General features: G+C 49.1%; 1 protein-coding gene across 2 annotated transcripts in view; it reads left to right on the forward strand.

Annotated features, from left to right (window-relative positions):
* PRRT2 (proline rich transmembrane protein 2) overlaps positions 1-24,321 on the forward strand; it is a 414,525-nt gene that overhangs the window by 202,795 nt on the left and 187,409 nt on the right. For both annotated transcript variants that reach the window (XM_069244090.1, XM_069244091.1), the window contains exon 2: positions 48-642. In XM_069244090.1, coding sequence (XP_069100191.1) covers positions 124-642 — 519 coding nt within the window. In that variant the 5' untranslated portion in view covers positions 48-123. The remainder of the gene's footprint in view (positions 1-47; positions 643-24,321) is intronic.

Below are 24,321 nucleotides of genomic sequence, written 5' to 3' on the forward strand. Positions count from 1 at the left end.
CTTTTTCTAATTGGCTATTGTACGTATCTATTTATCTCTTATTCCAGGTGAACTCTGAACTCGTGGTTTCTCAGCTACATAAATACATCTGTCTTCCCCAGACCGCCCCACCTTAGCAGCACTATGGCTGTCAATACGGATGAAGGGTTCAAGGAAGAGGTACAGGACCAACAGCCTTCATCGCCACTGCATGGCCCTGAAGAGGAATCAACCTGCACCGTGGTGGTCGTAGAACCACCAGAGACAACAGTGAAGCAGGAGGAGGAGCAAGAGCAGCCGGAGCAACAGGAACCGGCTGACACCAAGCAGGAGAATGGTGAAACCGTAATCCTAAAGTCAGGCTCTGCCAATGACCTGAGCTCCTCTCCCAAGCCACAATCACCTCCTGCACATATCCTAAAGGCTGCCGGGGCCAACAGCACTAATGGTGGGCCACGCTCCAGCTTGTCAGGCTCACAAGCACACCTGCACCATGCCGCATCATCCAACTCACCACGGCCCAGCTTGTGCCGTCAGCCCTCATCCGCCACCGCTAATGGCCAGGATGCAGAGAAGCCTAAGGACTATCTGCTGATTGCTATCCTGTCCTGCTTCTGTCCGATGTGGCCCGTCAACATTGTGGGCTTCGTCTACTCCATTATGGTAAGTACATAGCCCACATGGTACACCAAATCTCCTCTAATGTGTAAATTTGGCACCAGTCTGCAGCTTCGTGTACTGCATGCTAGCTGGCGCCAAAGCAGCTCTGGTGGGTGAGAGGTTTTTGGACTCAAGTGCCATTTTATTAATGTCTTTAATTTGAGACTGTCAACAGGGTCTGTAATGTTGTGCCATCTGTGATGCTCATTTGTGGAAAACAGTGTGAAGAAGAAGCCATGTCATTATCTAAAATCGTGAGTGGTGCAGTACTTGGAGAATTAGTGCCGCCCACCCAAAAATAACATAGCATATATCTGTAAAGTGCACCATTACCCTTAGGCATCTTGGTGCTGAATAGCAGATGTTTATTTTTACTAATTCAATGGCACTGTTATTATTGCCCTCTGAAGGATGAACGCCTGAGTGGACATACTGGATGTAACATTTGACCAAGGGCTCACACACAGATTTCTGGAATGGTGACCACTGAGCCACCAGAGGTGAACCCCAATACCACAATTGTATGATAAAAGTTTTGGCCCCTAGGAATTTAATGTTGAGTTAGAACTATATTTATGTAAAGAAACTGGTATTTTATTTATGTATATTAAAATAGGAATGACAACATTTAGAAATACACAGAAAACATTAAGATATTAGTTCCTACTGAGTCCAATAAACAGTCTCAAACCTAGCTTCTGCTCCTACGTCGTAAGGCTGTGTAGTACAATACCATAGGGTCTTGTGCTATCCGATGGGTGAGTATTCTATGACTATCTTCCAGAACTCCTAGCTCTTTTTCTTAGTCTTTTAGTTAGGGTTGAGTTTACAAGCTTCCGTTAGAGTGGTGGAGGTGCCAGGCATGGGACTACAACACATGACCTGCAATGGTATATATTTTCTCCACTCCCTGGGTGCAGAGGGGTAACTTTATGGTTTTAAACCTTGGTGGCTGAGAATCCCCAAAACATGTCCAAAAATGAAGTTGCCTAAAAAACCAACACCCAAATGGGACATGGGCCCGACCTAAGTCAATGATGGTGTTTCAGAATGCCGATAGCTTGCTCACAACATCAGAAAAAGATTGTGCTTTCCAGTTAATGGGTCTGGGGGTCTAGGAATCTGTGAATCTAGTAACTGTTGTTCAGAGAAGTACACAGTTCATGGGAAGCCAAATACAAGATCAACTAATTTCAATATCATTGTTCAAGAGGGATCCATCCAATGAGACACTAAAGTAATCCCTGGGGTGAAGTGGGAAGACCCCTTGTACATCTTTTGTGCGTAAAAGGCCATACAAAGGTTCCCACAAAGTATGAGGTGGTACTTGGAGGGTGGTGCATGGGGACAATACAGGCTCCCAGCATGATCATGTCTTGAGTGCTTCTTGTCCTTAACCCTTTTGCTTTTGTTCTTCGGGTGAAACTGTCCTGCCCTCCCACTTCCTCATGGTTTCTGGACAACTTTCCTAGGAACTTTCCAAGTAGGCTTCTATCTGTTCAGCCTTGCTTGTGCTCTTCAGGTCCAGAGCTTGCTCCTTTCACTCTTCATAGGTTAACAAAATAATGGCCATTAAGTTGGGCAATTATATCATCTAATACTTACAGTATTTCAAAACACGCCGGGAGGGACATTGGTTTTTAAATAGGATGGGGGATATGTGGCAGTTAACTTTTTCTTATGGTTCAGTAATGTCACTGTAGGGCTATGGTGAGTTGATAGTACAAGGCCGAAGACCAAGTGGCTGTAAATGGTCCTAGAATCCTGAAATTGTGCTGAAACACAATAATAAGAGACCCATGCTGGATTCTTTTTAATTGCATTATTATTTCCAGACAGCCAAATATTTATTGAAAACAGTTAATTGTTATTATTATTAACTAGCATTTGTAGAGCTACAATATGCCATTAGTATGTCATTGCAGCACCAACTGAATAATGTAACATACTGTTTGGTGCCTGTAGCATAACAAAGAAACTATTTCCATTACTTTAGTCAATGTGGAGTGTTCAAGAACCAGATATTCAGTCCAAAAGTGAGCAATTTTGCAGCTGCTGTTTTCATTGTTTGTCTAATAATAAATTGCAGATTTTAAGATTTAATGATTAGGTTTTTGTTTACCTTTCACCTGGAGAATGCTGACTGAACATAGACTATTATTCAATATCACTACAATGCTTAAACTCAAATTAGGTGGTGAAGGGGGAATCAGAGTTAAACGCATTTTCTGGACATTGAAATCTGTAATTCACGGGGATGATGGAATACTAATGAATTATGTCACTAATTCATGCGTTAGTCATTTCGGATTACTATATGTGCCTTACTCAGGGTGGTCGCCATGTTGAATATTTCACATTTAAAGAACACTTTACAGACACTGACAACAGACTTTCTCCTTGTTCTCTTTAGACTTTTTTTCAAACGAAGCAACGTTTGTTCCCATGACTAATCAGAATTTAAACCTAGATATCAAAACTAATATGGAAATGTGGTTTAAATTGTATTGTTAGATTTTTATGCTCTTGTAAAACAAAAACATATTTTGGTATGAGATGATGTTATGAACGGAAATTCGGATTAGTCATGTGAAACAAACTTGCCTAGTTTGGAAAAAGACTAATGAGGACAATTTATGTATCACTCTAAGCCTGCAAGGACATTGTTTGGAGATACACACCTATATAGAATGCATCACAGGAAACTGTGTACTATGGTCTTAAATGGCCATTGATGGGTTTGGGTGACATGTACAAATGAGGACGCCAAAGGCCAACTGGTTTATAAATGTTACCCGAACCCCAAGATAGCAATATAGGACATATTACACGTTACTGGTGATCTGCTTTTTATTTTACATTATTAATGAATTAATTTTAGTCTTTCACACATAAGCTTTATTCGGCCAACAGACCATCAAAGCAATACAATACAATACAATATAGAAATATAAATAAATATCATAATATCATAGCAAAAATTAAAAAAAAAAAGAAAAAAATGAAAGTAAAGTCCATGTTTGCCCGACTTGGAACAATTTCAAATCATTGTAGATAAAAAATGCGTATGCGCCATGCCATTACTAAAAACTTACTTACTGCATAAATTGTCACATTTGAATTATGGCTTTTTAAAATCCTCAAAGCTATAAAACATTTCCTGAAATTCAATTCCCGACAAATTTTATGGATCCATTTAAACCTTGGGGTTGAGTAAGCGGGACAAAAAAACATAAAATGTTCTACTGATTCGGAAGAAGTGCCACATGCGGGACAAATATCAGAGCTTAACTTAGGTCCCCATCTGCTCGTCAAGGCCTTCAAGGGTAATGTTCCGAATCGAAATCTGGCATACAAACTTTTACCTAGTAAATCTGGTATTATATCTAAATATAGTTCGACCTCTGGGTACCACTTAAAATCAATAAACAAGTTAGTTAAATGACCATTCGATTTTTGAGAAATGTAATTATTGCGTATGTGGGACCAGTAAGCTCCTTTCAGTATTTTTACATGGGACTTCACGAGCTGCTGGGGATCCTCCCAAAAGTTCCTCAATCCCAGCGTGCAAAACCAACCGGATACGAATTTGATCCATGGGATGGACGTAGAGTTAGGGCTTTTTAACAATTCTAATAGAGAAAGCTTATATATGGCCAGTTCGGGAACTACCCAAAGCCTCACCCAATATAATAGAGGCCGTAAGATAATTAAATCAGTTATTCGTTTAAACCCTAGATCTAAAAATAGGGGGGTTAATGGGGTGCTAGTAGGGCAAGCACATAAAGCCCGTGCAAAGCTATTCTCAATTTTGGTTATCCTACTACTATCTGACATGCCCCAAATCTCTGCGCCGTAAACAGCAGCACCCTGTGCCTTAGCCACATAAATCTTTACTGCTGGAGACACAACTTTAGCGACCGTATTCCTATAGAGGCGCAATATGGATGCTGCCCGATGTTGCAAGAGCCCAGCACTCTTGCCAACTTGTTCCTCCCAAAGGAGTGAATCTGTAAGTCTCACACCCAAGTAGTCAATGGAGCTAACCTGGTCCAAAATAGCTCCATCTAACCTAATAGTACATTTCTTACGAGGGCCAGAGCGAAGCACCATCAATTTTGTTTTCTTCGAGTTCAGCTCTAAACCAAAATTCCAGCAGAATGATTTAAATCTGTCCACAAGAATTTGCAACCCCATAGGGGTTTTTGAAATCAATAGAGAGTCGTCCGCAAACAGGAGAATTGGGATTTTGTGATTGACTAGGGAGGGAGCATCATTCTGGCATGTCATTAGTTCTTGGACCACCTCGTTGATGAATAAAGAAAACAGTAGTGGTGCAAGCACACATCCTTGACGGACACCTCTTTTAATGGGAAATTTGTTAGTCAATTCACCTAGATTGCCCCATCTTACTTGCACGTATGTGCCTTCATGCATGCGCATTAATAGGTGGATAATGTCGGGTGGTGGTAACATTCAATCAATTAATTTTAGTACTATTCAGGGTCTGAAAATTTAAAAATCATTTAGCATTCATTGTTTTCCTGAGGCTTCAAATGTGACTATCATGTTTTTTACAAATGCTTGTTTTTGATAATGTTCTGAAATTGGAAATGTGTTTTATGCAACAATGGTACATTTTATCAATCAAAATTTTAAATGCGAAGCACATTATAAGGAAACTAAAAACATGCATTTTAAAATGTGTTTTGTTTTTGTAGTACATTGGCGCTAAGGAGTATGTTCAAAAAGGCCTAGATAAGGAAAGGAAATAAAGCGCAATGTTGACCAGGGTAACTTTTTGCTCATAGGGTTCTGTATTTACAGTGTTTATTTTCACACAGTGGGAAGAATTCATTGGTAGATGCTTGTATTAAGGAGAGGCCTTCAAGGGCGAGTTTGTCAGGTGTCCTGCTTAATATTCTGTCACTGAGCAGCACTGCCATTGTAAAGCAGGCTTACTCATGCAATATATCTATAAATACATAGATAAATATTTTTTACTGAAAAAAGTACACTTAAAAACGGAGTCCTGGTTATGGCTGAAACGCTTAAAACCACTGAAATTGGCACGTATGGCAATTACTTCCACAGTTGGTGCCTTTTTGTAATGTTGTGTTCCTGTTATGCAGCATTAGAGAGTATTCAAGAATATTGGAGAAGTGTGGCTCAATGGTTAGAGCAGCAGACCCTGAGGCAGAGATCTGGCTCAAGACAAGGGTTCAAGTCCCGCTTCAGCAGGTCTTGGGCTCAATTCCCCTTGACCAGATAATTCTCGCCTCGGTGCCTAATCTAATTCATGGGTCCCACTCTGCAACTCTGGGCAATAGCTTGCTTAATCTCCACAATGGCCCCAACAGCGCTTGGATGCCTGGCTTCACCCTGGGGGTGCTCAGGAGTGGCGCCTCCCAGGGAAAAGCCAGGAGGGGTTCCATAGCAGTATGAGTACAGCACCTTGAGACCCTAATGGGTGAGTAGTGCGCTATACAAGTGCTAATTTACATTTACATTTTTTACATTCTCCATAAAAGTTGCAGGTACCTGGTAGTCACAGTTCATGGCACACACACCCTGTTATTTAAAGTGCATACTGTAGGTAGACACAGCCAGTGTTTGCAAGGGAATGCTTATTTTGGCTCCGTCCATTAGCTGTAACAGGAAATGTATGGGTGGGTTCAACAGACCCCCTTCAAAACAGTGTGTCCTGCTTGAAGTGTTGAACGCTTTTTATATTTATTGAGTTGAACCGGTGCTCTTCCTAGTCTCCTCTATTAGCATGCCATGTAGGAGACACTGTTTTCTGTCCTGGTTCTTCCAGTTCCTGTAATGGCAGCAAACAGTAGGCTGTCCAAATGGTATCTTTAAAACGTGAGTGTGATTTAGGACTGGGGGCCACAGACATACAAGTTACCAGTTGAACGCTTTCAAAGCTCTTGGATTACTCATATCTTTTCAAAACTAAAACAAAAATACTCATATCTTGCAAGAGAATGCTATCTTCTAACAAACTGGAAAAAGCAAATAATAAAACATTATTACCCTATATTTTCCTGATTGCCATGTTGGAAATTCCGAATTCGGCACAAAATCCAATGTAAGACTGTGTGGTAATTGGTAGGTCACACTTGGATTTCGGGTCTTGATGATCTGAATGGAAAGCATAAAAATAGGGCAATTTTGCATTTTTTATTAAAGTCATGGTGCCTCTATTTGAGCGCATACACGGGAGTAGATTTAATACATTTTAGTGCTGTGTTTGCGTCACAAAGGTGTCCCAAGAACTTTTTTACTAATCTCCTTTTCAGCACTCAGGCCCATATTTATACTTTTTCACGCAAAACTGCATTAGCGCAGTTTTGGGTGAAAAAGTATAGCGCCAGCTAGCTCCATTCCAAGATGCCGGCCGGGTGCCATATTTATGGAATGGTGCTAGCCGGCACTAATGCCCTGTTAGCGTCCTTTTAAAGGACGCTAACAGGGTGGGGGAGGCCTAGGGGAAAACGGAGCTTGTGCGCCAAATTATTTTGCTACACTTTTTGGAGGCAAAAAAAATCCTCTAAGCAGTGTAGCACCATTTTCTGGCCCACAACCCCCATGGACATGGCTCCTCTCTTAGTAAAGACTAATGACTAATGTCCCCTGGGAATGGCCATTGGGGCCAGCCCCATGCAGGGGGCCCCAAGTCAGAGCCCCTGGGTGTGAAATAAATAAATAAAAAATACTTACTGGGACTTACCTGGGATGGGTCCCCCAGCCTGTAGTGTCCCTCTGGTGTGGGTGGTGGGGGTATCTGTAGGGCCAGGGAAGGGCACCTGTGGGCTCTTTCCATGGTCTCTGACCATGGAAATATGCCTACAGGTCCCCTAATGCCTGCCCATACCCCGGCATTAAATAATGGTGCTAAGCAAGCTTAGTGCCATTATTTAAGGCCCCCATCCCCCTGTGCTGGATTTTAGCATGGGGAGGATAAATACGGCGCTAATGCCATATTGTCCTTTTCTGGACAGCACCCCCTACCTTGCATCTCATTGACGCAAGGTAGGTTTTCACATCCAGAAAACAATGTTAACTCCATAACTTTGGTAGATGTGTTTAGCACCAAAGTATAAATATTAGTTAGGTTTGCACTGAATTAGCCTAAAACAAAAAATGACACTAATTTAGTGCAAATCGAGTATAAATATGGGCCTCTGCTTTGCATTACTTAGCGCCAAGGGGAGTACCACAGGTGGTGCATGGGCATTCCCATGCAACCACCCAAGGTTTCTGATGCTAAACCCCAGTTACTTAAAAAAGTAGACAAGGTTTAGCATCAGAAAATAATGCACACTTCAACCATCCACAAACACAGAGAAATGCATTAATTTCTTCTTTCTTTTCCGACTTTGCATGTGTGCTGCACTGTACAGCACTCATGCAAGGTGGGAAAAGTTTCTAAGTTTGTCTAAGCATAGTATTTTGTACTGGAAGGGCCTCTTTCCAGTACAAAAAACCTATGCTGGTCTCACATAGACACCCTTGCAATATGGTGCAAAGGTGTGTTTGTGACAAACAGTAACACATTTCTGGACCAGCGCTAGGGAGATCGGACGAGAGTGCCATTTTTCTGTAAATATGACGCTTTCTTGCTCCCTCCTTCTCACACAGAGTGGAGCGGAATTTTTGGCTGCTGCACTGCGTGTGAATCTGGTAAATCTGGGTCATAGTGTTTAAATACTGAGGCCCATATTTATACTCTGTTTGCGCCGGATTTGCGTCCTTTTTTTTAATGCAAATCGGGAGCAAACTTTACTCCATATTTATATTTTGATGCTAGACCCGTCTAGCGTCAAAATATTGAAGTTAATGTCATTTATTGCCTGCGGAAAACTACCTTGCATCAATTAGATGCAAGTTTGGCATTTCCGGGCAAAAAATTACTCTAAGGCCCTTGCGTCTTACTTATCCTCCCATGCAAAAATCACACACAGGAGGAGGAGGGCCTTTAACAATGGCACTAAGCCTGCTTACTGCCATTATTCAACGTCTGGGTATGGGCAGGCGTTAGGGGACCTGTGGGCCATTTTCCATGGTCAGAGACCATGGAAACAGCCCACAGGGGCCCTTCCTTGCACCCAGGAACACCCCCACCCATCCCACTCACCCCCACCCACACCTGGAGGACACCTAAGGATGGGGGGACCCATCCCAGGTAAATCCAGGTAAGCTTTTTAAAAAGTTCCATAGGGGGGCCTAACTTGGGCCCCCCTACATAGCACTGTGCCCAACGGCCATGCCCAGGGAACATAAGTCCCCTGGGCATGGCCATTGGGCTAGGGAGCATGACTCCTGTCTTTACCAAGACAGGAGTCATGTCCATGGGGGGGTTGTGCGTCAAAACAATGACGCTTGTCAGGTTAGAGTCATTTTTTTAACTCTAACCTGACTAGCGCCATTCTTTCCCGCTGTCACAGTGTCCTTTCCTCTGGATCTGCACGTTGCTGAACAAAAGGCCCACCTTCCGGCGTCACCAACTCAGAAAGCTATTATAGCACAGAGTTATGGTGAAGCCAGTCGGGGAAGGGAATTAGGGTAGGGAAGAGCAGGGAGAGAGATCAGAAAAGGAAAGGTTAGAACAAATATGCACTTACTCATTCATAGAAATATAACTCATCAATAGACTCTTGAATAAATGTGTCTCCGAATCACACCTCCGAACTCCACTGGACCGACCATCACTGCGTCCATTTTACCTTCAAGAAAAACACCGAACACCACCGCATCCCTCTATCGCCTCACCGCCGCTGGGGAAAAGTCACCGAAGACCAACTAACCAGCACCCTCGTCAAAAACCCACCACCCGACCCCACTGACCCGAGCGCCGCCGCCATCAACCTCCATCAACGGATCCTCGACTGCGCCAACACCTTAGCTCCACTCAAGGAACCCACTGCCAACCAAGAAAAGAAAAAAACAGCCTGGTTCACAGACGAACTGACCACCTCCAAACGCACCTGCCAGAAACTCAAGAAGAAATGGATCCTCGAGCGCACACCCGACAACCTCGCTACCCTCAAGGACGCCAACCGTGATCACCACCAACGGATCCGACTCGCCAAGCGCGCCCACTTCACAGAACGCCTCAACAACAACTCCCACGACTGTAAAGAACTCTTCGGCATCGTGAAGGAACTCTCCAACCCTAACGCCAACATCAACGACGTCCCTCCCTCCCAAAAACTCTGCGACGACCTCTCCACCTTCTTCCACCAGAAAATCACAGCCATCCACGACAGCTTCATCACCACACCTCCGCCAGACCCCACCCCGACGACTCCTCCCACGCCTACCGCCTCACCGCCTGGACCCAAGTAGACGACGCCGGAACCCTCACAACCATGAATTCCATCCACTCAGGCTCCCCCACGGACCCGTGCCCACATCACGTATTCAACAAAGCCGACGCCATCATCGCCCCCAAACTCCGCAAGATCATCAACATCTTTCTTTCAACACCGCCACCTTCCCGGACAGGTGGAAGCACGCAGAAATCCAACCCCTCCTCAAGAAACCTAAGGCTGACCCCAACGATCTCAAAAACTTCCGACCGATCTCTCTCCTCCCTTTTCCAGCAAAAGTCATCGAGAAGATCGTCAACGCACAGCTCGCCCACTTCCTAGAAGACAACTCCATCCTAGTCCCCTCTCAATCTGGATTCAGACGAAACCACAGCACTGAGACCGCACTCCTCGCCGCCACAGATGACATCAGACAACAAATGGACAACGGCGAAACCTCAGCCCTCATCCTCCTCGACCTATCAGCCGCTTTCGACACAGTATGCCACCGCACCCTACTAACCCGTCTCCAAGAAGCCGGCATCCAAGACAAAGCCCTCAACTGGATCTCATCCTTCCTCTCCGACAGAACCCAGAGAGTCCGACTCTCCCCTTTCCGCTCCAAAGCCACCAACCTCATCTGCGGCGTCCCCCAAGGCTCCTCTCTTAGCCCAACGCTGTTCAACGTCTACATGGCCCCCCTCGCACAATTGGCCCGTCAACACAACCTCAGCATCATCTCCTACGCCGACGACACCCAGCTCGTCCTCTCCTTGACCAAAGACCCGCTCACCGCCAAAACCAACCTCCACGAGGGACTGAAATCCATCGCCGAGTGGATGAACAACAGCCGCCTGAAGCTCAACTCCGACAAGACGGAAGTCCTCATCCTCGGACGCACCCCCTCGGCCTGGAACGACTCCTGGTGGCCCACAGCCCTCGGCCCCCCACCCACCCCTGCCAGCCACGCAAGAAACCTCGGCTTCATCCTTGACTCCGCTCTCACCATGTCCAAACAGGTCAACGCCGTCTCCTCCTCCTGTTTCAACACCCTCCGCATGCTCCGCAGGATCTTCAAGTGGATTCCAACAGGAACCAGAAAGACGGTTACTCAAGCCCTCGTCAGTAGCAGACTTGACTACGGCAACGCACTCTACACAGGCATCCCAACGAAAGACATCAAACGACTCCAGCGCATCCAGAACGCATCCGCCCGCCTGATCCTCGACATACCCCGCCGATGTCACATCTCCCCCCACCTGGTGGACCTCCACTGGCTCCCCGTGGAAAAAAGGATTACCTTCAAACTCCTCACCCACGCTCACAAGGCGCTACACAACACCGGACCCACCTACCTCAACACCAGACTCAACTTCTACGCCCCCACACGTCAACTCCACTCTGCCAACCTCGCCCTCGCCCCCCGAATCCAGCGCAAGACCTCTGGCGGCAGATCCTTCTCCTTCCTCGCCGCCAAGACCTGGAACTCTCTCCCCACCTCACTACGCCAGACCCAGGACCTCCTCACCTTCAGGAGACTCCTCAAGACTTGGCTCTTCGAACGCTAGCAGCACCCCCCCCCCCAGCGCCTCGAAACCCTGACGGTACATAGTGCGCTTTATAAATTCTCTGATTGATTGATTGATTGATCCGATATCAGATGGAGACCCCTTTTGAAATGAGGGCAAAACGCCTTCTTTGAATCATGGAACAAGAATAAACTATGACCTCCGAACCAAGAGATGGCGCGAGCGTTGGACTATGATCATCATGGAACAAGAATAAACTACGACCTCAAAACCAAGAGATGGCAAGAGCTTTGGAATATGATCATACTCAGAATATCAATCCTGTAACATCTATGCATTCATAACATAAACCTTTGATCATGACCTAGAAAATCTCAAAGAATTAAATATGCTTTTCACATATTATGCTTTCCAAAAAACAATGAAAACTATGATTTGCTTATCTTCAAAAATACTTTCACATTCACAACTATAAAGGCCGAAAAGTGTTTACACATTGAACTTGAAGCGCTTTACTTATAATACCAGGAAGCGATTTTACTTGTCTTGCCTGAAGCGCTACGCTTGTTATGCTATGGGGGCGCTTCACTCATGTGGCCTGAATCACTTTGATTGTTGTGCCAAGAGCCTTTTACTCCTGTGGATTGAAGCGCTTTGATTGCCGTGCTAAGAGCGCTTTACACCTGTGGACTGAAGCGCTTGAATTGCCGTGCCAAGAGCGCTTTACACTTGTGGACTGAAGTGCTTGAATTGCCGTGCCAAGAGTGCTTTACACCTGTGGACTGAAGCTCTTGAATTGCCGTGCCAAGAGCGCTTTACACCTGTGCACTGAAGCCCTTGAGTTGCCATGCCAAGAGTGCTTTACATCTGTGGACTGAAACGATTGAATTGCCGTGCCAAGAGCGCTTTCTATCTGTGGACTGAAGCACTTGAATTACCGTGCCAAGAGCACTTTACATCTGTGGATTGAAGCGCTTGAATTGTCGTGCCAAGGGCGCTTTACATCTGTGGACTGAAGCGCTTGAATTGTTGTGCCAAGAGCGCTTTACCTCTGTGGACTGAAGCGCTTGAATTACCATGCCTAGAGTGCTTTACATCTGTGAACTGAAGCACTTGAATTGTCGTGCAAAGAGCGCTTTACACCTGTGCTCTGAAACGCCTTTGATCGTCGCGCCAAGGCCGCTGTGCTCTGGAAACTGAAAACGCTTTGCTCGTTGTGCTAAGGGGCGTTTTACTTCTGGAAGTAATGACTTCCTCCAAAATTGGATTCATCAAGGCCTGACCGCTATGAGTACGGCCTACTCATTTTTGAATTCACCATGGAAACAAGGATACTTCGATTGGATGTCACTCTGCCATGCAGGAACTCTGCTCTTCTACAGAGAACCCCAAACAAGGTCTGACTGCATCGAAGTCTTCAAAATAGTGAGCAACGTGCTTAGGTGTGGCTGGGCTTTATAGGCCTGCCACACACCTGAAGATGCCTGCTGCCTCTAAAACCATGGGAATTGTAGTCCCTTCATGGAATAGCACTGATAAGTGCATCTTGTCCACCAATGTCCTGAACCTGCAGCTCTATGAGCTTTGCCAAGGGCAGACAACGCTGATGGCCACCTTTGGAACAAGAGGTGATGACAAGTGGTGCGCATAAGGCGCCGCAGAGCCACGCAGCGGAGTTTCGGGCGGGACCTGGACCGCGCACGGCCTTATTCCTGACATTACACCCCTCTCCCAAGCGCGGTCCAGGGCCCGGTTTGCCAGGATGGAGGAGGTGAAATGGTCGCACCAAACGTGGTGCAAGAACATGTCTTGCACATTCCCAAGAGTCATTTTCTGGTCCGTAGCCTTTCCAGGACACCTAGTACCAAAGGGAAGACTCCTATATTTAGAGTCTAAAATAGATCACAACTCATACTCCCAATGACCTTGGACTAATAGAGGAGAAGGCTGTGTGACACTTGAGGGCGAAGCAGGTTTAAGAAGCAAAGTGTGAAACACCGGATGAATTTTCAAAGACAGTGGTAATTTTAGCTTATATGTGACAGGGTTTACTTGTAATACTTCATAGGGCCCTATGAATTTTGGATGAAACATATTTTTATTTTTTAATACAAAGTTTTTCGTGGATAACCAAACTCTGTCTTTGTTTGTATACTGAGGACCAGGCTGGTGTTTTTTGTCATATTGCAGTATATATTTTTTCTTTGCTTGATGAAGATTTGTTTGCAATTGTGTATGTACCTTTTTCATATGTGTTAACATGTCCATGACTGCTGGAGTGGTTTGAAAAGAGGCAGGTGACTAAACTGGCAAAATGTGCGAATGACGCCCATATAAACCATAGAAAGGAGTTGAGTTTATTGAAGAGTGGTGAGAGTTATTATAAGCCAGTTCTGCAAGCCACAAAAGATCCAGCCAGGTTTTAGGAGACTTTGATGCGTAACATCGTAAATATTGTTTCAGAGTTTGGTTTAGTCTCTCTGTTTGACCATCCGTTTGTGGATGATAATTAGTAGATAAAGTCAAATCAATTCGTAAAGCTTTGCACCATTGTTGCCAAAAACTTGCAGACAATTGTGTTCCTCAATCAGAGAGGACAACTCTTGGAAGTCCGTGAAGACAAACTATATTTTCTAAGATGATAGTCGCTAAGGTGTCGGAAGTTGGGAGCCCTTTACAGGCAATGAAGTGAGCATACTTGGTAAGGCTGTCTACTACCACTAGAATGGTTGTAAATTGTTTTCATTTGAGGAAGACCAGTAATAACATCCATAGAGATATGTTCCCATGGATGATTGGGAACGGGTAGAGGTATCAGTAGACCTTTGGGCTTGCTATGTTCGCTTTTGCATCTTGCACATACTTCACATGATGTAGCATTTGCTTAAGGTCACAAATGAATGTAGGCCACTAAAAATACCTTTTCATGAGTTCTATTGTCTTTTGTGGACCTGGGTGACCTGCCAGAGGATGACTGTGTAACCAATGAAAAACTGTCTCTCTTAACTCCTCAGTAGGCAGGAATACTCGAGATTCATGTAGAGGTAAGCCTTGTTGAATAGACCTCTTGGTGTCTTGTTGTAACCACTCTTGCCACTTAGTAATGTGAAAATGATTACAAATGAGATCAAAGAATTTCTCGGCAGCTACTAAACACAACACTTTTGAAGGCGTTATAATAGGCATGGGTTTTTGTTCAGTAGGTGTGATTGAAGAATCTTGTCTAGATAATGCATCAGCCTTACGATTATCCACTCCTGGTCTAAGAGTCACTATGAAATAAAATTCTGCAAAGAATAGCATCCATCTTAGTTGTCTAGGAGTTAGTAGTCTGGCAGAACTCATAAACTTCAAATTTCTATGATCAGAATATACAGTTATGGTGTGTTTCGTTCCCAATAGATAAAGGTGGTCATTAAAACGCTGGCGGTCGGTGTTAAAGCGGTGATAAGACCGCCAACAGGCCGGCGGAAAAAAAATTGCAATTATGACCGTGGCGGAAACCGCCAACCAAGACAGCCACTTTAACACTCCGACCGCCACGGCGGTACAAACACACAGTGCGGCGGTCACCGCCAACAGACAGGCGGGAGACAAAGTACAGCCCACACTATTATGACAGGCCAATCTGCCACCTTTTCCGGGGCGGATTCACCGCGGATAAAAACACGGCGGAAACAGGAATCCCGAAGAGAAAACGCTCATCTCTACACACCCCACGAGGAACGCGGACGCCATGGACCCGGAACTCCAAATTCTCCCTGCAATAGTCTTCCTGCTCCTCTACCAGGAGCACGAACGCCGGCGGCGAAGACCACAGTGAGTACTGCACCTATGACACAGGGGACGGGGAGGGAAAAGAGAGTGACACTCACACGCAGCACGCAACACCCCCACCCACTACAACACACACACTAATGCATATCAATACATCACAATTACACCCCCCAACCCCCCCAGAAGAATGCAAAGACAATAGAAAATGAGAGTAACCATTGTAATATGTTAAAAGCAAGTAGGCAGAAATATATAAATACACCATGTACATAATATATACCAAGCATAGTAGTCCAGGTAGTGCTCTAAGAAAGTCAGTGGAACACTGGGACCACACGGTATGGGCGAGGCCCACACAAGATCCCTAACCATGACGGAGAGAACACTGCAGGGGCATCAGAGAGCAACTAAACAGGCACCTCAGGGGGAGGGAAAGGGGGGGCACCTCAGCCGCTTGAGTGCCCAATGCCAAATCCACGAGGGGTCCACATGCCCACTGTTCCATCCTGGGGAGTGCAAAGCCACAGTCTCTCAAGTCTCTACAGTGGGTGGGTTGCCCACTGTTCAATCCTGGGGAGTTCAAAGCCACAGTCTCTCAAGTCTCTACAGTGGGTGGTTTGCCCACTGTTCCATCCTGGGGAGTTCAAAGCCACAGTCTCTCAAGTCTCTACAGTGGGTGGTTTGCCCACTGTTCCATCCTGGGGAGTGCAAAGCCACAGTCTCTCAAGTCTCTACAGTGGGTGGTTTGCCCACTGTTCCATCCTGGGGAGTGCAAAGCCACAGTCTCTCAAGTCTCTACAGTGGGTGGTTTGCCCACTGTTCCATCCTGGGGAGTGCAAAGCCACAGTCTCTCAAGTCTCTACAGTGGGTGGTTTGCCCACTGCCATATCCTGGGGAGTGCAAAGCCACAGTCTCACAAGTGGATAACAGTCTCCACTGGTTCTGGAGGGGGCATGGCGTCCAGAGTGCTTCATCCTGCCAAGGATTGGGGTAGTGGATGCTTTTCTCCACTGGTTCTGGAGGGGGCATGGTGCCCAGAGTGCTTCATCCTGCTAAGGACAGACGTAGTGGATGACAGTCTCCACTGGTTCTGGAGGGGGCATGGTGCCCAGAGTGCTTCATCCTGCCAAGGACAGAGGTAGTGGATGCTTTTCTCCACTGGTTCTGGAGGGGGCATGGTGCCCAGAGTGCTTCATTCTGCTAAGGACAGAGATAGTGGATGACAGTCTCCACTGGTTCTGGAGGGGGCATGGTGCCCAGAGTGCATCATTCACCCTGTGACGGACTCAGTTGCGTCAGTGCCCTTGCCGCTCATGGGCCAGCGGTGCTTGAGATGGCGGTGCCCTGTTCAGCGGTGCTTGAGATGGGGATGCCCTGTTCAGCAGTGCTTGAGACGGCGGTGCCCTGGTCAGCGGTGCTTGAGTTGGCGGTGCCCTGTACAGGGGTGCTTGAGACGGCGGTGCCCTGTTCAGCGGTGCTTGAGATGGCGGTGCCCTGTTCAGCGGTTCTTGAGATGGTGGTGCTCTGTTCAGCGGTGCTTGAGTTGGCGGTGCCCTGTTCAGGGGCGCTTGAGACGGCGGTGCCCTGTTCAGCGGTGCTTGAGATGGTGGTTCCCTGTTCAGCGGTGCTTGAGACGGCGGTGCCCTGTTCAGCGGTGCTTGAGTTGGCGTTGCCCTGTGCAGCGGTGCTTGAGTTGGCGGTGCCCTGTTCAGCGGTGCTTGAGACGGCGGTGCCCTGTTCAGCGGTGCTTTAGACGGCGGTGCCCTGTGCAGCCGTGCTTGAGATGGTGGTCTCCATTGCAGGATCTCAGCTGCTGGCGGTCCTTCATGGCCCAGCGGGGCTTGTGCTGGCGGTCCTTCATGGGCCAGCTGGGCTAGTGCTGGTGGTGGCCTCCTGGGCAGGTGGGCTGGTGCTGGCGGGCCCCTCCTGGGCAGGTGGGCTAGTTCTGGCGGTCCTGTCCTGGGCAGCTGGGCTGGTGCTGGCGGGCCCCTCCTGGGCAGGTGGGCTAGTGCTGGCAGTCCTGTCCTGGGAAGCTGGGCTGGTGCTGGCGGGCCCCTCCTGGGCAGGTGGGCTGGTGCTGGCGGTGGCATCCTGGGCAGCGGGGCTTGTGCTGGCGGTCCTGTCCTGGGCAGCTGGGCTTGTGGTGGAGGTGGGCTCCTGGGCATCGGGGATGATGGCGGTCTTCTCCGCCGTGCTGCTCTTTCCAGACTTGCCGGGTTTCTTGTGGCCCATCCTCACCTTGGAAGGTGTCCCAGCTGACTCCACACTCCCACCGGGACCCCTGGGAGCGGCTTTGGTGGCTGGAGTCTTCCCCCTCTCCCGCCGGGCACTGGCCAACTTCTGATGCTTCAGAGGTGTGGGGCTGTCTTTGCTGCCCTGGTGGCCGGTGCACTCCAGATTGCGGTGACTACAGGCACCACTGGTCCCGGAGATGTTGTGGCTGAGGTGCTAGTTCGGGACCTAGGAGACGGACGTTGTGGGGGAGGTGTGGGAAAGAGGTCAAGGGTGGACAGGAAATGTTTTTTCGACACACTGGGACGGGTAGTTGGAGGGGGTTTGGGAGTGGAGGAAGAGGTGGTGGTTGTAGGAGGTGTACGTTTGGTGACTTTGGGTGAAGGTTCATGCGCTGGAGGCTGTCGTGAGGAGGATGGCTGTTGGGTGGGTGTGTGCCTGCGTTTGTGTATCTTGGGAGGGGGCGTCACAGACACACTGGGAGAGGACACAGGGGACGTGTGAATGGTAGTGGGGGTGGTGACTGCACGTGAGCGGGGTATGGTCGTGGGTGTGCTGGTGCGGGACGTAGTGGCTGTAGAGGTAGTACATGCAGGTGTGAGTGTAGAAAAGACTGGGAGGGAGGAGGGAGACGAGGAGGAGGGGGACACAGTGGAGGCAGTGGATGTTGGTGTGTCTGCATGTGTGTGATGCTTGCGTGAGTGCCTGTGGGATGTGTGGTTCTTAGGTTTGCCAGAGCTTCCTTTGTGTGTTGACTTGTGTGCATGCTGGTCTGTAGGTGTGCTTGGGATAGGATGAGGTACAGGGGATTGGGTCTGGGTGGAGGAAGTTGGAGGGGGAGGCTAGAGACGGGGACAATGGCTGCCATCAGTGCTGAGGCCAGAGTTTGAAAAGCTCGCTGAAGGGCCGCCTGATCAGAATGAATGCCCTCCAGGAATGCATTTGTTTGTTGCAACTGCCTCTCTACACCCTGGATGGCATTCAAAATGGTAGACTGCCCAACAGTGAGGGACCTGAGGAGGTCAATGGCCTCCTCACTGAGGGCAGCAGGGGTGACTGGGGCAGGGCCTGAGGTGCCTGGGGCGAAGGTGATGCCCACCCTCCTGGGTGAGCGGGCAAAGGCTGAGGGGCTGCTGGGAGGGTGGTGCTGGTAGGGGGGTGGCGGCTGTACCTGTAGATGCGGGGCACAGATGATGCCGCCACCACAAGGGAGCTCCCATCAGAGGACGAGTCCGTGTCGCTGGTGTCAGCTCCTGTCCCCGCCGTGGAGCTCCCCTCGCCCTCCGTCCCACTGGTGAACTCTGAGTCCGTAGTCTCGCCCTCCAGGGCCATGTGGGATGCAGCTCCCTCGTGCTCCAGTGCCACTGCTCCTCCGCCTGATGATGCTAATGCACACAAGAACAGGGAGACCACAAAAAGGGGGGGGGAACAGAAGAAAAACATGTTGAGTGCATGCATTACCGCTACAGTTGGCGGACACGACAGACACAGAAGCCCCCTGCACTACGCCACGTTCTTGGGGTCCACTGTTCATTTGCTGGGAAATGGCCTACAAGGCTATGGACGACATCCTCACACATAGATGACACAGGGGCATGACTAGGTGTACTTGGCACTCTACAGAGGTGGGGTGGGGTGCCACTTGGCCTGCCTTACGGAGGGGCCTTGACTACGGAACTCGACCTGGCCTAGGGAAACCCACAGCCCACCTCCCCCACCCAGACACCTCCACTGCGCGCAAAGTCAGCAGAATGGGAGTGTACTCACCCCCTTGTGGCTGCTGTGATGCCCTCAAGCGCCCATCCAACTCCGGGTAGGCCACCGCCAGGATCCTGAACATCAGGGGGGTCATGGTGCGACGGGCACCCCTCCCACGTTGGGAGGCCATCCCCAGCTGAGCCTCCGCCGTCTTCTTGCTCCAGCGGTGAATGTCCTCCCATCTTTTCGGGCAGTGGGTGCTCCGTCTGTGGTAGACCCCCAGGGTCCGGACGTCCTTGGAGATGGCACGCCAAATATATTTTTTCTGGTGGGTGCTGACCTACATGAAATGTACAGGTGAAAAGAGAAGTTATTACCAACTGCACCAACAAACTGATTGGCCCCCATCCCTACCCTTGCCATGTGGCACATGCAGTCACTGTCTTTCATGCACGCCGCATTCTCCCCCTTCCTTCTTACATCCAGCCCTCTCCACACAGGAATAGCCCATACAACATGCTCCCTGTGTACTTACCTGTTTGTCTGGAGGACCGAAGAGTAGCGTGTACTGGTGGAGGACCCCATCCACGAGCTTCTCCAACTCCTCCGATATGAAGGCAGGGGCCCTTTCCCCAGACACTCGAGCCATTGTCTCTTCCAGACCGAGGTCACAGCAGCACTTGCAGTGTAGGTCCTCTCCTGTCGAAGGTCAGGTATCGAGTGATTGAACAGATAGAAAATGGCAGTCACGTCCGCGGCGGTGCGTACCGTCACTGCCGGCGTACATCGTCATTGGCTCCTGGGACCCATGGGGTCCAATGTTAACCAATGCAGCATTGCGCCGCAGTCTTCGACCACCTACCGCGACGGTGTACAACGCCAGCGCAGTTACCTCACATCCCATTGTCCCACTTTACATGTCAGGCAGCCGCCATTTCAGGGGCCCACATGGCTTCATTTTCAACTGCGTCACACATACCTAGGCCTAGACTCTACACACATACAGGCCATCTTTTGTGTATGAATGGTGTTCTGTGTAAACTGTGGGTATGTACCTCTGAGTTGTTTGACTCCGTGCTCGCTGTTGTCCTTCATAGGCACCGTCCGCTGGGACGTGTGAGGAGATGGCGGCATCCTCCGGTGTACCGACCGTTGGTGGACCTGTCGACAATGGAGGAGCGACATGTGATTATCACATACAGGCTTGACCGTGCCACAATCCAGGAACTGTGTACCCAGTTGGAGCCAGACCTGATGTCAGCAATCCGCCATCCCACAGGAATCCCCCCTCAAGTGCAGGTGCTGTCAGTGCTCCATTTCCTTACAAGTGGGTCTTTTCAAACAACAGTGGCCATTGCATCAGGGATGTCCAAGCCTATGTTTTCCAACATATTGTCCAGAGTGTTGTCTGCCCTTCTGAAACACATGCAGAGCTACATAGTTTTTCCTCAGGTGGAGGATTTGCCTACAGTGAAAGGTGATTTCTAAGCCCTGGGACACATCCCCAACATCATAGGTGCCATTGATGGGATCCATGTGTCTTTGGTCCCCCCCCACAGGAGTGAAAAGGTGTACAGAAACCGGAAGAGTTATCATTCGATGAATGTACAGATGGTATGTTTGGCAGACCAGTACATCTCCCATGTGAATGCCATGTTCCCTGGCTCAGTGCATGATGCCTACATCCTGCGGAATAGCAGCATCCCTTATGTGATGGGTTACTCCAGAGGCACCGTCTGTGGCTATTAGGTGAGCACCTGGAAGCAAGTCAGTGGGAATGGTTGTATGGGTCTGGGGATATCCCTCCAGGTTAGTGCGTGTCTAACAGTTGTCCCTCACCATTTGCAGGTGACTCTGGTTACCCCAACCTGTCATGGCTACTGACCCCAGTGAGGAATCCCAGGACAAGGGCAGAGGAACGCTACAATGAGGCCCATGGGTGAACTAGGAGGGTGATCGAGCGGACCTTCGGCCTCCTGAAGGCCAGGTTCAGGTGCCTCCATATGACAGGTGGATCCCTATTCTACTCACCAAAGAAGGTGTGCCAGATCATCGTGGCCTGCTGTATGCTTCACAACTTGCGATGACAGGTGCCTTTTCTGCAGGAGGATGGTCCAGATGGCGGTGTTGTAGCAGCTGTGGAGCCTGTGGACAGTGAAGATGAGGAAGCAGAGGAAGAAGGCATGAACAACAGGGACTCAGTGATCCAGCAATATTTCCAGTGAGACACAGGTAAGAGTACAGACCTGCCTACTACATGTACTTTAACACTACTACCTCTCTACTGTCTGTCGTTTTCACCCAGTGTATCGTCACTGAGTTGTCACTTTCCCTTACGATTTCACAGATGTGGGTCCCACTGTGTGACATCTGCTTAGATTCCTCATGGACTAGAGCTGTGTGACATAGGTATGTTGACATTACAATTGAAAGAGCACTTTGTCACTGTAATTGCTAATACACTATTTCGAAATTACAGACAGACTCCGGATTGTTGTGTGCTTTAATTGTGTTTATTTAACTGCTCAATATTGGAGGGGGTAGTGAAATGGTGAGGGGTGATGGCGGAGGAATGTCCATGGCAGAGTCCAGTCTATTAGTCTCACAGGTGCATTGCCCATATGGGCATAGGAAGTGGAGCTGGGGCAGTTTAAGTATGGACAGGGTGACAAAGTGGGACAGTAGGATGACAATCAGGGTGGTCTCATTTCTTGGCGGGGGTCTTGGCATCGTGCTCTGTCTTTGTCCTGGATCTCAGGGACTGTTTGCGGGGTGGTTCTCCCTCTGCAGGGGGTGGGGTGGTGGTCCTGTGGCAGGGCATCCTGTCCACTAGCGCCTTCGGAGGTGGTGGGCAATTCATCATCCATGCTAGTGTCGGGGGCCCCTTGTAGTGCCACAGTGTCCCTCCTGGTGTTGAGTACTTCCTTCAGCACCCCTAGGATGGTGCCCAGGGTGGAGCTGATGGTTCTGATTTCCTCCCTGAAGCCCATATACTGTTCCTCCTGCAGGCGCTGGGTCTCCTGAAACTTGGCCAGTACCGTTGCCATCGTCTCCTGGGAGTGGTGGTAGGCTCCCATGATGGAGGAGAGGGCCTCATGGAGAGTGGGTTCCCTTGGCCTGTCCGCCCCCTGTCGCACAGCAGCCCTCCCAGTTCCCCTGTGTTCCTGGGCCTCCGTCCCCTGGACCGTGTGCCCACTCCCACTGTCCCCAGGTCCCTGTTGCTGTTGGGGTGGTGGGTTAGCCTGGGTTCCCTGTAGTGGTGGACACACAGCTGATTGACATGTCCTGGGGACGGGGGTATGGGCCCGCTGGGTGTGTGCTGTGCTGGTGTTTCCAGAGGGGGGAAGGTCTTTGGTGGCCTGTGACTGGGTGAGGGGAACCGACTGTCCTGAGGTCCCCGATGGGCCGGGCTGGTCATCTAGATCCAGTTGGACAGAGGTGCGGTCATCACTGTAGGCCTCTTCTGTTGGTGGTGTGGACATGTGTGGACCCTCCTGTCTGGTGACGTTCGGTAGGGGTCCTGCAGGGGTATAAAAGGATGGTTATTACATCTGTGTGTGTCATGTGTGCAATGGGTGGGTGACCGTGTACCGCAGTGCTTGCATTCCTGTGTGGGACCTTGTGTGATGATGGTTTAGGAGGTTGTATGGGTATGTGCAGTGGGCATGCTTTAATGATGGGTGTCCATGCTTTGTTATTGCCTGCAGGGCTTGGTGTTGGGATGGGTGGTTTGTGATGTTGGGACATATGTGAGGAGTTGTGGTGCTGGGGGTGAGGGTGAGGGTGGGGGTATGTGCTGGGATGCAGGGAGGGTGGGGGATGTAATAATTAAGATTTGTCTTAAAAGAGTCCATTCCTCCACCTACTCCTGCGAGGCCCTCAGGATGCAGAATCCCCAAGACCTGCTCCTCCCATGTTGTTAGTTGCGGCTGAGGAGGTGGGGGTCAGCCGCCAGTCAGCTGAACGGCCTGGTGGTGTCTTGAGACCACAGAGCGCACCTTCCCCCATAGATCTTTCCACCTCTTCCTGATGTCCTCCCGATATCTTGGATGCTGTCCCACTGCGTTGACCCTGTCCACTATTGTTCGCCATAGTGCCATCTTTCTTGCTATTGAGGTGTGCTGCACCTGTGATCCGAATATCTGTGGCTCTACCCGGACGATTTCCTCCACCATGACCCTGAGCTCCTCCTCCGAGAACCTGGGGTGTCTTTGCCGTGCCATGGGGTGGTGTAGGTGATGTGTGGGTGGAGTGTGTGGTGATAAGTGTGCTGATATGTAGATATGTAGTGGTGTGTTGTGTGAGGTGCGTGGAAGTTGTGTGGGTGATGGTGTTGTGTGCCTGTGGATGCTGTTGTTCTTGCTGGGGCTGTCTCTCTCTGGCCTTCTTTCGGAATATTTTGTCGTAGGGGTTTGTGGGTGATGTGGGTGTGTGTTTTATATTGTATTGGGTGTGTGGATGTGTATCAGGTATGTGTATTTCGAATTGTCCAATGTGGCTGTGTTTTGTAAGAGTGTGTATATTTTGAGCGCGGCGGTGTAAATGTAAATTAGCACTTGTATAGCGCACTACTCACCCGTTAGGGTCTCAAGGCGCTGTACTCATACCGCTATGGAACCCCTCTTGGCTTTTCCCTGTGAGGCGCCCACTCCTGAGCACCCCCAGGGTGAAGCCAGGCATCCAAGCGCTGTTGGGGCCGTTGTGGAGATTAAGCAAGCTATTGCCCAGAGTTGCAGAGTGGGACCCATGAATTAGATTAGGCACCGAGGCGAGAATTATCTGGTCAAGGGGAATTGAGCCCAAGACCTGCCGAAGCGGGACTTGAACCCTGGTCTTGAGCCAGATCTCTGCTTCAGGGTCTGCCGCTCTAACCATTGAGCCACACTTCTCCACTCTTGGTGTGTACCACCAATGGAATACCGCGGTTGAAAGACCGCCGCATGGATTCGTGTGTCGTGATAGTGTGGGCGTTTTTCTGTTGGCGTGACGCTGGAGGTTTTGTTTTCGCTAGTTTATCACTGACCTTTGGTGTGGCGGACTTGTGTGGGTGTCTGGATTTTGGCGGATTCCGAAATGTGGGTCATAATAGCTGTGGCAGAATTCCGCGGCTGCGGCGGTGTGTTGGCGTC

Source organism: Pleurodeles waltl, chromosome 7 (assembly GCF_031143425.1).
Source record: "Pleurodeles waltl isolate 20211129_DDA chromosome 7, aPleWal1.hap1.20221129, whole genome shotgun sequence".
NCBI lineage: Eukaryota > Metazoa > Chordata > Amphibia > Caudata > Salamandridae > Pleurodeles > Pleurodeles waltl.